This window comes from Staurois parvus, unplaced genomic scaffold (genome assembly GCF_062004578.1).
Source record: "Staurois parvus isolate SC_StPar_1 unplaced genomic scaffold, SC_StPar_1.0 ptg000129l, whole genome shotgun sequence".
Classification (NCBI taxonomy): Eukaryota; Metazoa; Chordata; class Amphibia; order Anura; family Ranidae; genus Staurois; species Staurois parvus.
Genome location: NW_028317925.1, coordinates 6,755,001 through 6,770,367, shown reverse-complemented (window position 1 = coordinate 6,770,367; position 15,367 = coordinate 6,755,001). Strand labels below are relative to the sequence as shown.

At 40.4% G+C, this 15,367-nt stretch overlaps 1 protein-coding gene across 1 annotated transcript in view; it reads left to right on the top strand.

Moving 5' to 3' along the window:
• CDC45 (cell division cycle 45) overlaps positions 1–15,367 on the top strand; it is a 62,194-nt gene that overhangs the window by 38,206 nt on the left and 8,621 nt on the right. The window contains exons 12-15 of the mRNA XM_089672491.1: positions 520–618; positions 6,043–6,204; positions 6,365–6,503; positions 10,592–10,675. Of these exons, the coding sequence (XP_089528617.1) occupies positions 520–618; positions 6,043–6,204; positions 6,365–6,503; positions 10,592–10,675 (484 nt within the window). The remainder of the gene's footprint in view (positions 1–519; positions 619–6,042; positions 6,205–6,364; positions 6,504–10,591; positions 10,676–15,367) is intronic.

Genomic DNA, 15,367 nt, shown 5'->3' with positions numbered 1-15,367 from the left:
AACCTTTCTTTGTCCATTTTTTGCATCCCAGTGCTGTATACCTTTTACTGTGAATATTTATTATGCCTGGCTTTCCCTTGTTTCCACTAATCTGGAAAATGCAACAAATTATTTGTGGTTAAAAATTAAGGTGTTTTTTTTTTTTTCTCCATTACTTGTAGGTTGTATCATCTACCAAATGAAGTTTGTTTTTATGATACAACCATTGCAGCTTATGACTATAGTCCAAATATTTACTTTTCTTGTTTGGTTTAAACTTTAAAAAAACAAAAACAAAAAAAACTGCATTCTTCAAACTCAGAAAGGAATTTCTTCAAAAGATGTAACATTAATGATCTTAATGACTTTGGCCTGCCTAGGCAAAAATACTTAAGAAATCTTGTGCACGTAACAAAGCGCTCTACTTCAGTGATTGGCAAGTCACCAATATTTTATTATAACAAAGTCTTGAGCATTGGAGTACGTGGTTTATGTTTGATACTTATATATCCGTTTTTTAATTACGGGGTTCTTTCCTAGGTTGCCTTTAAAACAGGTGAAACAGAAATTTAACTCCATGGACATATCCCTGAAGGAAAATCTTCGGGAAATGATAGAAGAATCTGCTAACAAATTTGGGTAATACTTTTATTTATTTTTATATATATTTTCTTCACGTAATGCAAAGTTTTTGCTTTTTTTTTAATAAAGAAAAATGTTTGCTTAGCTCTTTGACTTTCTCTTTTCAAATACAATTGGAATGTGCTATTTTCATTTGAATTTTTGCATGTTTATATATTGTGCTGCAATTTTCAGCAAGCACTTTTTGATTAGGAATGAATGGCACCTAAGAATTAACTAAGAATTAAGCAAACTACACTCAATATATTCTATTTTTCCTTGAATGCACATGCCTTTTCCTGCAAGCACGACTTCTTAGGAATGAATCATTTGTGCCTTTTTAATGCATGAAGCTGAACAAAACTTTACATTAATTCCACCCCAAATGCAGTCCTTTCATACGTTCAGCTCCAATCCAGTAATCTTCGCAGATAAAACCTCCATCCTCCTCCTCTTCACATGAGCACCATGGCTCTAAGCATCCAGAGGACCTGGAGAATGAATGGGGCCATAGCATGCATGTCTAGTGAGAGAAAGAGCTGACCTGAAGGTTTGCGTGTGTTTATATAAATGCTGTGCAGCTGCAGGCTGGAGCCGCACAGGAAACATTACTGGATTAGCGCTGTGAAGATACGTTACTAGGTAGGCTGTGCTAAGTGAGGTTGGAAAAATTAGATTTTATGGAAAACATCACCGAAGGTGAAGTTTTAAATGTGAACTCATTCTGTCAGCATGCTTGCCTGGTTATCTGCAGGATTAACCTATTAAAAAAAAAAAATCACAAATAGTCCCAGAGATTTGCATTTAAGTGTTTAGATGGTTACCATGGCTTAGTCACAATTGAAAAATGCAAGTTTTGCAGGCTCCTGTGAAAAGAAATACTATATGCACCTTTTTCTCAAGACGTCTTTCTGCAAGAAACGCACCCACCACATCTGTCATTATCTTGAACGCCTCTCCCACAATCTTCAGTTATCGTGTTTCCTCCAGCCAGGTGGGAAGACACAGCATCCCCTTGGTAGCTGAGGGCCTATCTTGTACACTGGATCCTTTGTGTGTGAGGTCAGTGCACTGGTGGTGTGGATGTCCTGGAATCTGGCTGCACTGGGTGCGGTTTTGTTGGTGGCTGGACGCAGGAGAGGGGCAGGACCCAGCCAGTGCCTATTCCAGGTCCTGGGCTGGTGCAGCAGTGTGCAAGGACCAGGACATACAGCCACGTGGAACGCTGCAGGCTCTGCTATGGAGGAAACAGGAGTGTCTGCAGTTCCGGGACAGCCGGAGGCTCCGGCAAAGCCTAGGTAGGAGAGAGCTTCTTATGGGCCACTTATGTATGCTGTTTTTATTTTCTTATGTACACTGTGAAGTGCTTAAGGTGTATGCAGCTTTCTCCCAAGTCTCAAAAAGCACAGATTTAGTATTGGAAGACATGGGGTGCCTAAAAGAGGCAATGGATAAAAGTATGGATTTGCTGAAGAGAGCATGGCATTCCACAATGGAAAATTTTAAGCCAGCTTATGTAGCAAGGAATCTTGAGCATTGGTTGAATTCTTGATTCCTTCCCTACAATTTTGAGAGTTATAGGACATATAGTGGATGCGTTCGCAGAATCCATACGCATGACAGCTAGCTCAACTGCCTTGTCTAACACTGCGAGAAGGGCCTAATGGTTTAAAAACATGGCAGGGGGGACTCTACCTCAAAAGTTATGCTGTGTGGAATCTCTTATTCAGGAGATCTCCTCTTTGGGCCAGACTTAAAGTCAGATCTGGATTGCACATCGGAAAGTCTTTCTGATCCAACCCCATCCAAGAAAGTTTTTTGTTTCTGGGTTTTTGCATTTGTTCTGAGTGTCTTGGAAATTCGCTTTAACGAATTTCTCCTTACCGTGAGTACTCGCAGTTGGATGCGCAGAAATCCCCCATAAAGCTGTGCGAATCTCGCTTACCACGACTGCAGCTAAACTACACGATTCCTGCCCATCCAAATACTTTGGTTCTGTTGAGATGTGGGAGAATTGGAGCTCCGTTACCCTAGAATGATCAAACGACACTCTCAGGATGGTGTTGCAACTCACATCAGGGCTGATTTTAGACCCAGCTCTCTGTTTTATTAAAAATACACACTTGCCCCCCACATGAATAAAGTCAATCCCCTCCCACCGAACAATGCAATGGGGAGTACCTATACACAGGATGTACATTCCAATTGGAGCATAGCCTTTCCTATTATCTCTCACTGGTCCTCCCCCATGAGTCTTCTGAGGTCAGCAGACTTCCTCCCCTTCCCCCCCATGAGCCATCTGAGGTCATATTTCCTGTCCTACTAGCTTCTATTGGTATGTAAATTCTTTGTACAAGCATCTCCTAAAAATATCAGTCTGTACCTGGATGGGCCCGATACGATCTTTATTAAAACACATCCATCCAAGATACAGTTCAGATTAGTAATGGGTTGTAAGATATGCATAAGCCTACACGTGGAGTTCGTACCGCTTGGCGCCTTGCGTTATGAAGCCCACGTGGTACTATGCTGCTGATATGTGGATACAGGCCCGCGGTCTACTGCCAGCGACATTCGCATCGAATGCCGTGGTGGTATACACGCCGGTCTATAAGCGCAGATCTGCCATCTCATCCATTACCAAGCTGAGTACTGTAATACATACATTGTACATGTGCATGGCCCAATTGCAGCCTTCAGAGCTTTAATTAAGCCACACGAGAGACATATGAATAACACGAATATATGACACATTTAAAGTTCGACCAACAATACAAAATTTCCATGACATGAGGAACAGAAAATTCTTTTGCCAGAAAAAAAGATGTAGACAATACAAGCGAGAGCAGCCCAGCAGTACAGAGCATGCATAGATAAGCTGTTGACATTGACTCTATTTCAGGGCAACCAGCAGGTGTCAATCAGATTTTTTATGTTTGCTCTTGGTCTGTTAACAGCCTCCATCCCGGCAGTTCAGTGGAGACACTTCAGGCCCCTACAACTATTCATCCTGAGAGTTTGAAACGGGGACTTGGCCTCGCTGAACAAGAAGGTGAGGGTTCCCTCCAGGGTGAAAAGATCCCTCTGGTGGTGGAAGAGGCAGAAGTCCTCTCCAAAGGTTTAACCTGGCCCTTTCCATAGAAAGGATCCTCACCACAGATGCCAGCTCCTGGGGCTGGGGAGTGCACCTGGGAGCTCACACAGGGGCAGTGGTCAAGGCCGCAAGCAACAAACTCCTTGAACTGAAAAGAATTAAAGGTGATTGCTTTGGCTCTCTTGGCTTTCTCGCAGGAACTCCAGTGTCAGCACGTGCAGGTCTGCATGGAGAACACCACAGCAGTAGTCTATGTAAACAGGCAAAGTGACAGAGGAAGCAGAAGTCTTCAAAGCCTCGCAGAAGAATATTTGAGTTGGGCAGAAGTCAACTTGGCATCCTTGTCAGCAGTCCATCTCAAGGGCTCACTGAATCTGGTAGCCCATTTCTTGAGCAGATGCCAACTGAAGGAGGGTGAGTGTTGCCTAAATCAAGGAATTTTCCTCTGTTTAATTCAGGAATGAGGTCAGCCGCAAATAGATGTGTTTTGCAAACTGGCAGAATGCCAAAACCTATCAGGTTTTATTTCTCTGAAGAGAGAAGAGAGAGCAATGGGGATAGATGCTCTTGCTCAAAGGTGGAGCTTCCAGCTGTGCTACACTTTTCCCCCCTTCCAACTAATTCCACAGGCTCTAAAGAAGGTGCAAACAGAGAGTACCAGTCATTTTCGTGGCTCTCTTCTGGCCGAAAAAAACGTGGTTTGTAACACTCCTCTGGTTAACGGTCAAACCATATCGCATGCTTCCACTGAGGAGGGATCTGTTGCTACAGGGTCCTCTGTCATCTAAAAGTGTACAATTTATGCCTCTGAGTGGTTTCTGAAAAGCAACTGCTAGAAAAGAGGTTGTAAGGTCTCCTAGCAGGTTGTAAGGCGGTCACAAGAGCTATTTATGACAAAGATTGGAAGATATATAATTCCTGGTGCCTGGCCAATTCAATGCCCTTGGAAGATCTCAATCCTGGAGTTTCCTCAGCAAAGGGCCGATAAGAAGTTAGCGATCAGCACATTGAAGGTCCAAGTTGCAGCTTTAGGGGTCTTTCTATAGAGCTTTATCTCTTCTGAACCCCTAGTCATCAGGTTTTTCAAAGCTTTATCCTGATCCAGACCAATTTAAAGCTAGAGCCTTTTCCGAACGCAGAATTGGTGATCTACATTCGTTGTTAGTCAGAGAACCCTTTCTGATGTTTTATCCAGGCAGATTCGTCATGAAAACCAATCCAGCCTTTCTCTCAAAGGTAGCGTCGGTTTATCATCGCTCTCGAGACATTTTTTTTTTCCCCAACTTTTTGTCCTAACCAATTCAGAAACAAGGAAATAAATTTTCATTCTTTAGATGTGAGAAGAATCGTTTTACATTATTTGGAATTCTGAGTTCAGAATCTTTTTTTTATTTTGTTTGATGGGACTAAAAAAGGGCAGAAAGCCACTAAAGGATCCATTGCTGGATGGCAGTCGAATCAGCTTGTCTGATCTTTTCTGATCTTGTGCCATTGATGGGCATTCACGCTCATTCCACAAGAGCTCTGGCAGCTACATGGGCAGAGAAGGCCAGTGCCACCCCGGAACAAATTTGTGCGACACTACAGACTGGATTTATTATCAGCTGGGGAGTAGGCCTTCAGTAGGAACGTTTTGCAAGCTGTGGCCCTGCCTTAAGGGGGTAAGTTCTCGTTTATCCTCATTTGCTGTCCTGAAAGACGTTTTGAGAAAATCCGAGTTAGACTTACCGGTAACTTGCTTTCTAGTAGTCTTTCAGGACAGCAATAATTACCGCCTTGATATTGTTTATGCTGTTGTGTTTGTTTTTCAGATGGGTCGAAGTTACTCTTCGACAACTGAGCACTGTTGGGAGAGGCCTCCAATTTAAAGACTGATGTGGATGTGTTTGCTGTGTGAGGAGGAGGAGCTGCGTTCTCTCACGTGCTGTTCTGAAAGACTACTAGAAAACAAGTCTAACTTGGATTTTTTCCTGCAAAAATATGTGCATTTTGTTATTTTTTTTTTCATGTCAGTAGCACCTTTTAGAAATGTATTTACTGAGAAAAATGGTGACGTGTTCAATAATTATTTTGCCGTGTGTGTATATATAAAAACAATGCGTGTGTTTGTGAGATAGAGATTAGTTGTTGTGCCATGTGCTGCTAAAGCAATATAGAATAAAAAAAAAAAAAAATCCCACTTTTTAGCCAGAATGTGTTTTTTTGTTTTGTTTTTTTTCACCTTGTACTTTTTTTTTTTTTTTTTTTTTTTTTTTTTACCCAGCATTTTCTCCATGCCACATTTGTCATGCTTACATTAGTAAATGTTTTATTTAAGCTATAAATGTATTATTTTCTTCCTCTGACAGAATGAAAGACATCAGAGTGCAGACCTTCAGCGTGCAGTTTGGGTTTAAGAATAAATTCCTGGCCAGTGATGTTGTGTTTGCTGTAATTTCACTATTGGAGAACACAGAGAAAGATGAGAGTGGGACTGATAACTTTATTAAGGCTTTGGATAGCTTGTCCAGGTACTTGAAAATATTTTGCCAGTTTGTTGCTTTTCTAGTGAAGGGGAATGTTGATATTTTCAAATTTTGTGTGTAGTAAACAGGTTGATACAGTTTCTCTAACTTGACAATGCTGTTTATTTTTTTTTTTGACAAAACGTTTTTGGTTAATTCTTTCTAGGAGCAACTTGGACAAATTACACACTGGCTTGGAGCTCTCCAAGAAGCTCTTACGTGCCATTCAGCAGACTGTGGCAAGCTGTATCTGTACTAACCTCATCCTGTCCCAGGGCCCGTTCCTGTACTGCTATCTCATGGAGGTCTGTATGGTTTGTACTTTGTCAATGCCATCCTCTTATATTTCCTTCACGTTTATTTTCTGATCATGTAGGTTATATCACCATAGATATATGAAGATGGTACAGAGGAGGACATTTTTAACAGAGTTTGTCTGGTAGCATATTAAAGTGGAACTTTAGTCAGAATAATAAGCCCTGCTAGATCGCTTCATGTTGGCGACTTTTGCAGGTATAGCTATGTAAAACTTTAAAAATACTGCAAGTGCCTATAGTGTTTAAAATCCAGTAATACACTATCTTACCTTCTGCACATGCTCAGTTGCGCTATTTTTTTTGCCACTGTGCCAAAAATGTAGAGGACGATCTGCTGACAACCTGAAGATTAACTGCTGCTCAGGGGCTCTGGGCTTCAGCAAAATGGCAGCCTCCAGTAAGAAGGAACAATATCAATGCTGGAGGCAGTGTACAGCACACATTAATTTTGTTAGCATAATTATTATGGAATGTATGTTCCTTGCTAAAGAACATTATTTTTTATCAAGTTGTTATGGATAAAGCTCTGCTTTAAATTTTTCAGAACTGTCACTTCAGTTTGCCACCTTTTTGTTAACGTCTAAATCAAATTTAGTACAAATGGTGTTCTTCCAAATGTTGGACGCCATCGTCCTCTCATATTTTTAAAGGTTAGAAGACTGTTGCATTTTTCTAAATTGTTTTGCTGGAACGTTTACAATGTTTTATAGAAATCATTGCTTTCTTAGTGGGATGTTATATTAAAATCCAACCTAAGATTGAGTAGGTAAAGATATTGGGCCCAATAAATTATTATTGACTATTGTGTAGGAATGCAAACTGTTGAATGTTGTATCTGGTTTGGCATGCTGCATTTCAAATAAACTATTCTGTCGCTGTGCATATAGTGTATTAGGAGCATAGTGGAAGGTTTAGAAATGGCACAGTTTTTGAAACAATCTTTTATTATTTGATATACAATGTTGCAACACTCTATACAATCCATGTTTACAGTGTAGAAATAATTGCTATTAATGTTATATTTATATTCTCGCTGTACTTGTTTAATTAATACAACCCACCTTAAATTTATTTCCAGGAAAATAACCCTGAAATCCTAGCTGTATCTTAATCTACTCCCACCCCCATTCTAAACTACCCTGTGAAAGGAAAGATGTCTATACTTACCTGTGCTGAGGATGCTCTGGTCCGGTTACATGATCGGTTCCCAACATCAGCTTCAATGTAGAGGAGGGACAGCCGACAATGGATGCCCCACAGTAAATACATGAGTGATGTCATAGCTGTTGTTGGCAATCCTTCCTCTTCACTGAAGTCAGCCGCTGAAGAGAAGATGTGACCAAACCAGAGTGTCTTCAGACTAGGTAAGTAAAGACCTATTTCCTTTACAGGGTAGGTAGAATAGGCTTGGAATGTGGGTAGGAGCAGGTTTTAGGGATAGTTGGCATTCAAGTGGAATACTACTTTGAATTAAAAATTGCACTCAAAACATTTCAAAACATGCACTTTTAAAGCTCGATCTTGACTGTCTTGTTTTATCATTCTCTTGACACACTACTGCACACTCTTTTGTGCTACATATTGGCAAATCATTATTTCATGGTCAGATCATATTATTTTGTGGGACATGTTCACATTGGGGTTTTTTAACATTTGGTGTATTCGTTACATCTTACTTTTCAGACCGTTCAATTTGAACAACTGAATGGAGCATTCCATTTTTATGTGTTCCAAATACGTGGTGTATCAATAGTGTATAGTGCCTGTTATCCGGATGATGGAAACTTATTGATAAGAGTTAGGCTGCCCATAGATTATGCAATTTTCTTTCCTTCAACGGGGTTGAAGGAAAGACAATTGCTCGATTCCCCATCAACATGGTCATTCCCTCCCACTGCACTATTATAGTCTGACAGTGGGAGGTTTCCCCGCTGTCAGAATACAATGATTACTGCTGATAGCTATAGCCAGCAGTGATCATACAAAAAAACCTGAAAGGCTGGTTATACTGAAGTCAAATGATAGATTGATGACTTTAGTACAACCAGCCTACCAATTGATGGATGGAAATTCAGCAGGAACTATGACTGGCTTTAGGGTTTGGGGTTTTTTTTGTTTGTTTTTTGTTTTGTTTTTTTAGACAGGACAGCTTGGGAAGTCTACTACAAGTTTAGAAACCTTTTTCTCAACAACTTTTGAGTTCTTTCTAAACTTTTGTTTACTAGAGACCTGGGACAGTGTTGGTTTGTCCACTTTTTCAGGTTCTGTGTGTTTTGGAAGCCTACAAGCTCTTTATGTTAAAGTGTGACAGTCCGCTTTTTTATAGTACTCTCCCCTTGGCCTCATAGAGCTGTTTGTTTGAGGTGAGGTTAAATGGCTTCCATTCATTCATTTTTTTCTTTTATAGACTGAGGATTAAATAAAAAATATAGGCGGTGTATCTGGATCTTGTTCAGATATGGCTTCTTTGCATACTAGAGCTTTAACATTTTTGGATGGCACAGTGAGCGTTGTTCACAGGCAGTGATTTTTGGAAGTATTCCTGAGCCCATGCAGTGATATCCATCTCATAATCATGTATGTTTTTAATGCAGTGCTGTCTGAGGGCCTGAAGATTACAGGCATCCAATAATTATGGCTTTGTCCCTTGCGCACACAGATTTCTCCAGATTTTCGGAATCTTTTGATATTATTTACTACAGATGATAATATATTTAAAGTCTTTGCAACCTTACTTTGAGGAACATTATTCTGAAATTGGTCTGCAATTTTTGGATGCAGCTTTTCCTACATTGGTGAACCTCTGACCATGTTTACTTCCGAGACACTCTAACTCTCTAGGATGTTTTTTTTATACCCAATTATGTTACTGACCTGTTGCAAAATGTTCTTCTAGCTCTTAGTACCACTTACTTTTCCAGCTTTTTGTTGTCCTGTTCCAACTTTTTTGAGACCTGTTGCTGCCATCAATTTTAAAATTGCCTTATTATTGTCTTCCTAAAATGTTACATTTTTTCACTTTAACCGCCTCCCGACAGCCATATAAAGCAATGACGGGCGCAAGGCGGTTCTCTCGTTCTGGGATGATGTCATATGACATCCATTCTAACCGCGCAGGCGATCGGCAGTGCGTTGTGTCCCTCGGACACAGTGGATCACCGATCCACGGAAAGAGCCGAAGATTTCGGCTCGGTCATGTGATCAGCTGTGTCCAATCAGTTTTTGGTTTATAAGCAAAAAATAAAAAACCCAGAGGTGATTAAATACCACAAAAAGAAAGCTCTATCTGTCTCCAAAAAATGAAAAAAATTTCATATGGGTACAGTGTTGCATGACCTTGCAATTGTCATTCAAAGTGCGACAGCGCTGAAAGCTGAAAATTGGCCTTGGCAGGAAGGGGGTATAAGTGCCCAGTAGGCTAGTGGTTAAACATTTTAATATGTTTTCTATTTTAAATTAAAAATGGGTTTAGGAGATTTGCAAATCATCGCATTCTGGTTTTTATGTAGAATTTACACAGTATCCCAACTTTGTTTGTAATTTGGGTTGTATATATGTCTTTATAACATTGATAAATAATCTTTAGACATATATTTATTTATTTTATTTCTTGTTACATCAAAGAAATCTAATTTTAAAGTGAAACTGGGGACTCTCTACTGCAGGAATACACTGGTCAGCACCTGCAGCTACTGGTTGAGAAACAAATTTCCAACAATCCGGTTTGAAAGACGTTTGATCGTTAAATCGACTTCTGTTGAGCAGGAGCAGCCATAGATGGATCAAAATTTGGCCAGCCCCTGCTGAAACGGATGAATTTCAGTCGATCTATTGCCATTTAGGATTGTTTCTTTTCAGAAGGATTTTTAGAAAACAATTTTTATTTAAAAAAAATTTTTTTTTTGGTTAAACTGACTTAAAAAAAATATGGAGTCATGATTTTATTGAACACATAATGGTATTGCATTTTTAAATATTTGCCTGGAGTTCTGCTTTAATTATGACTAGAGAGTCTGCTTTTACTGTACTTCTGTAAGTAGTCATTTCTTGCTGAAACTGTTTTCTTCTATATACAGGGAACACCAGATGTGAAGATGTTTTCAAGGTCCGTTTCCTTGTGCCTTCTCTGTAAATACTTGCTGAAATCCTTTGTCAGTTCTGTGAGTAGACAAAAACAACTCTTAAAAACTATTATCACTAACATGGTTTCCTAGCATTTCCTTTATGGTGTATGTTTGGAAATGTTGACAGGGGCAGATATTTTAGAAGGGAATAAGGGTCTTATGGCTCAATTTTTATACTTCTATACTTCTCCAATAAGGTTATGCAATATTTATGTCATTACTTAAAATAAAGGTACATAGAGAAAATAGTCCAAGGCTACAACGCTACACTACTTTTTTTTTTTATCTTTTCCATATCCCAGAAATCTTCATCTCTTACATCAGAAGCGTTCCATAAGCAAGCTTTCAGATCATGTTCTTCCTCAGGCTAGGAACACTTATTGCTTATTTTAGGGTAACATGGTCATACGTGATATCCGGTCATATACTGTAAGAACCACATAGACCATAATTAATCCTTTTCCATTCTGCAAATACATTTCAAGTGCAATTCCAGATGCTTTCCTGTTCACTAACAGTCCCCATACTCTTCACAAAATAGTTACCTAAATATACCTAAAAGTGACCATATAAATATCTACCATACAATTATGTATGTGCCTCCACATGTGTCTAAACAACACACTTCTATGCATATACATTCACAGAAATAAACTTCTCCCATGCCATGAAGACTGAGGTTGAGCTCTGCAGTCACTTTTGCAGCAGTTGTTTTCTTATTCTGGGTCACAATTCTGCGCAATGTACTTTTATCTCTTTTGGTCAGTTGACCATGTCAACCACGCTTATGCTTCTCAGACGACGTGTTCCCAGAAAACTATATATGCCGTCATAACCTTTAATACTGTACCTCGCACCACAGCAAATAAATGTAACTTCAGTCACAGAGGCACCAGATAAGTGGGCACCACCAATTTGACCTCTTTGAAGCTCGGTAAGCTCTGATATGACTCCGTATTACTAACAGAGTACGCAGTGAATGACACTAGTGAGGCTTCCCACCTATTAGCTAGGTGTCTCATCACACAGCGGAAGCAAAAGAATGTGACATCACTTCCGCTTTCAATGCAAAACATCGTCACTTTCACACCTGCAAATCATGTAGTGTTTCCATTTTTTGTCTAACCCCTGTCTATATTTATATCCTCAGCTTAATTGTCTGTTACCTCACTGAACCCTCCCTGTCTTCTAATTGTAGTATGATAATAGACCAAGTATAACCCTGCGAAGGGATGTAGTAGGATAACCTGGCACAAAGACAAACAGTACCCTGGATTAGAAGGTCAAGAGTGGGTGTTCACAATAAAAACACACACATAAAAAGACAACAAAAAAACCTCCTCTGATGTCCAAGTGGAGTATTCAAAGTCTATATGAGTTTATGGACGTTCATAAGGGATTTACACTTTTTTCAACGTCCACAATCTCTCTTCCAAATGGGATCTGAGAACATTGCTACAATCCCTTATAAATAAAAGAGAAAAAACGCAGGAGAGAAAGCTCCACTGTCTAATTGTAATATTATTGAATATCATGAAAAAATTTAAACCATAAGGCAATGCACTCACAAATAATTGAATACCACATTTCGATAAGTACTCTACAGCAGCCTTTCTCAATCAGGGTGACCAGGCACCTTGGTGCACCTTCAGGTTTCTTCAGGGGTGCCTTGGCAAAATGCCTAAAAATTGTATACAAGCCAGCAGGTGGATCAATCCTGCCTTTTAGTACACAAAGCCACAGGTTTTCATTGTGCACCATTACGACCTTCTAGCTGCCTACATCCTAACAACCAATGGCATCATCAGTTGATAAGGAGGACGTGGGGTGCATGCACATCCTTGTCTACCCCTCTCCATCAGCATTGGAGTCACATTAGCAGAGTGAGGGACAGGAGAGAGACACACTGGAATACCAGTCAGTACCAGTGTGCAAAGGTATATATGCTTTAGAAGAATAAATCACCTCTAACGCTGGGTGTCCTGGATGTGTGTAGAATAGTTTTTTATATTTTAGAATGGGGTGCCTTGAGATTATTCATAATTTTAAAGTGTGCATTGACTGAAAAAAGGTTGAGAAACACTGCTCTACAGGTTGACCAAGAGGGGGGAATCTTTCTGGTAGGTAAATTCAACAAAATATTCTGTGAAGGGTCTCTCCCAGGTTTACCAATAAGCATGAATGGAGAAAGCAAAGAGAGCACACTACTCTTGGTGTAGCAATTAACTCACCTTGTATAAAAAGGAGATGGTAATGCACTCGCATATGTATCAAAAAAAGGCTGCAGTAATAAGTTTGTACCAGCAGGTGGCAAGGTCCAAGATCCCAAAAGACAGCAGCACTTTGGTGTGGAATGCTAGTACGAGTTTCTCTAGTTGCCAGATGACATACGAAACAGCATGGGGAGACAGGAACCAGGACGAGCCAGCATGGATAGAGTTTATAGGCACAAAAGGCAGCCAAAAAGATTTCAGTGAAGCAACCTGCAGCTGTGATGTTAAACATAAAGGAGGGCGTGGCTACGTGTTTCAGAGTGAGGTCCCTTTTCTCAAGCCAACAAACTACTGGGGATTTCATCCATTTAATAGGCTGAGGGGAAGCAGCAAACATACTAATTGGACAAGGCACACCCAGCGGTACCTGACAGATTGTACTACCAGTAGGGAGCAGCAGGCAACATAGATTAAAATTGAACTACAAATATGAAATGGATGCAAATAAAAATAAAAAAACAGTTGGTGAAGTGGATGATTCTGGCAGCAGTATTATGGGAAGAGGAGGGAGTAGTTGTAGATGACGCTGAAGGAGTGCTTAGGTAGGAGGAGAACTGGGGTTTAGAGGCCAAGGTAGTTTGTTTTTTTTGTGTTGTTTTGGTTTGTTTTTTTGAGGCGCAGAAAGGGGTCAACTGTGTTGAAGGCAGCAGAGAGGTCTTCTAGTTGGAGTATTGAGTACTGGACATTAGATTCAGCAGTTAGTAAGTCCTTAGTGAGTTTTAGAAGGGCTGTTTCTGTGCTGTGGTCGAAATCCAGATTGTAAGGGGTCCATAAGGTTGATATTGGCGTGGGAACAGCTGCTACATTTGTAGACTAGGGATTCTCAGATTCTAGAGGTAAATTAGAAGTAAGAAGATGGGTCTTAGTTTGTTCAGACTGGTGGGGTCTAGTGAGGGTGTTTTAAGTTTGGGGGTGACCAGTGCATGTTTTAGACGGGAGGGGAGGATGCCAGTAGAATGGGAGAGGTTGAAGATGGGCGTAAGATAGCATAGAACAGAGCCAGAGGGTGACTGGAGTAGTTTTGTTGGGAGTAGGGTCCAGGAGGCAGGTAGTATAGTTGGCGTCAGAACGGTGTAGGAATGACCTCTGGCAGTGTCAGGGTTGAATGTGGTGGTAGAGGTAGACTGTTAATTGGCGGAGATGACTGCACAGTGGTGAACTTGTTTCAAAATTTCTTTTTGAAATGGCTGACAATGTCCTGGACAATGAATTAGCTGGTGGACATTGGCAGTGGGGGTTGAAGTGGAGAGTTAGAGTTAGAAAAGAGTTGATGAGGACTGGATGAAAGGGTGTTATTGAGTGTGATGACATGGGTCGGTTTGTCAGCATAAAGGCAGGAATGAGTTTTTTTTTTTTTTTTAGAAGCTTTATACGAAGGGAAATCTTGCAGGTACCTAGTTTTACCCCACACTTGCTCAAGATCACGACTAGTTCGTTTGAGCTTTCTGCTGACATCTGTTTGCAGTTAGGGCTTATTTCTGTGTGTAGTGAGGGAAACGAGTGCACACAGAGAATGCGTCAAGGAAAAATACGGATGCAGGAGGCCATTAAATTACAGAACTCTAAAAGCAACTGGGGAAGGAAGATGAATACAATGAGCTTCAAAGGAGGGGAGGGATAGAGAGGGAGGTGTAGGGTCTAGGTGATGGAGTCCAGTAGAGGCCACAATGGGAGAGGACAGCTGGCGAGGCAGTCAGATTCCTGAAGCAAGGTTTCCATAACTCCAAGTAGGTTAAGAGAATTAGAAATAAAAAGGTAATGGATAGACCTGAGCTTGTTACAAACCATGCAGGCATTCCAGCATAGATTATGCATCCTAAGGCCATAAGTAAGCCATAAATTACAAAGGGTTTGTGTGGCAATTATGTTATTTTTTGTGTTGAGAGAAAAGGGTTGCCTTAAGTTATACTTTTAACAATATTTTTTTTTTGGGGGGGGGGGGGGGAGGGAGGAGTAGTGGAGAGGTGTGTGTGTGTGTGTGTGTGAATCTCCATAATGGGGGCACAGATGGCAATAGGAAATTGACAGGTGTCTTAATCCATTTCCATTCTATCCAAAATTAAAAGAAAAAAATTTTTTTTCTTTAGTTATACATTGTTTTTCAACGCAGTTATTTTTGTTACTCGAATCTATCTTGCTAATAGCCTTTAGTAATTCCTACATAGCAGGAAAGAGACTGGTATAAGGGGGTCAGCACTAGTTGCTGTTCAGGCTCTCCTGCAGGGCAGATATGCTGGCCATGAAGATGGTGATGGGGATTGGACATTGGACACAGGGATAATCTCATTAGCATGCTGCTGCCCATCCATTGGCCAGTCAGCAGGCAGATTTATGTTCTTGACCAAGTTATGCTTCTACTACAGTAAAGATGATTGATCTGGCTGTGTCTGGTAAAGATAGCTGCGTGACAGAACTGGTTAGAGAGAATTAAAAATCTTATAGTGGGTTAAACCAT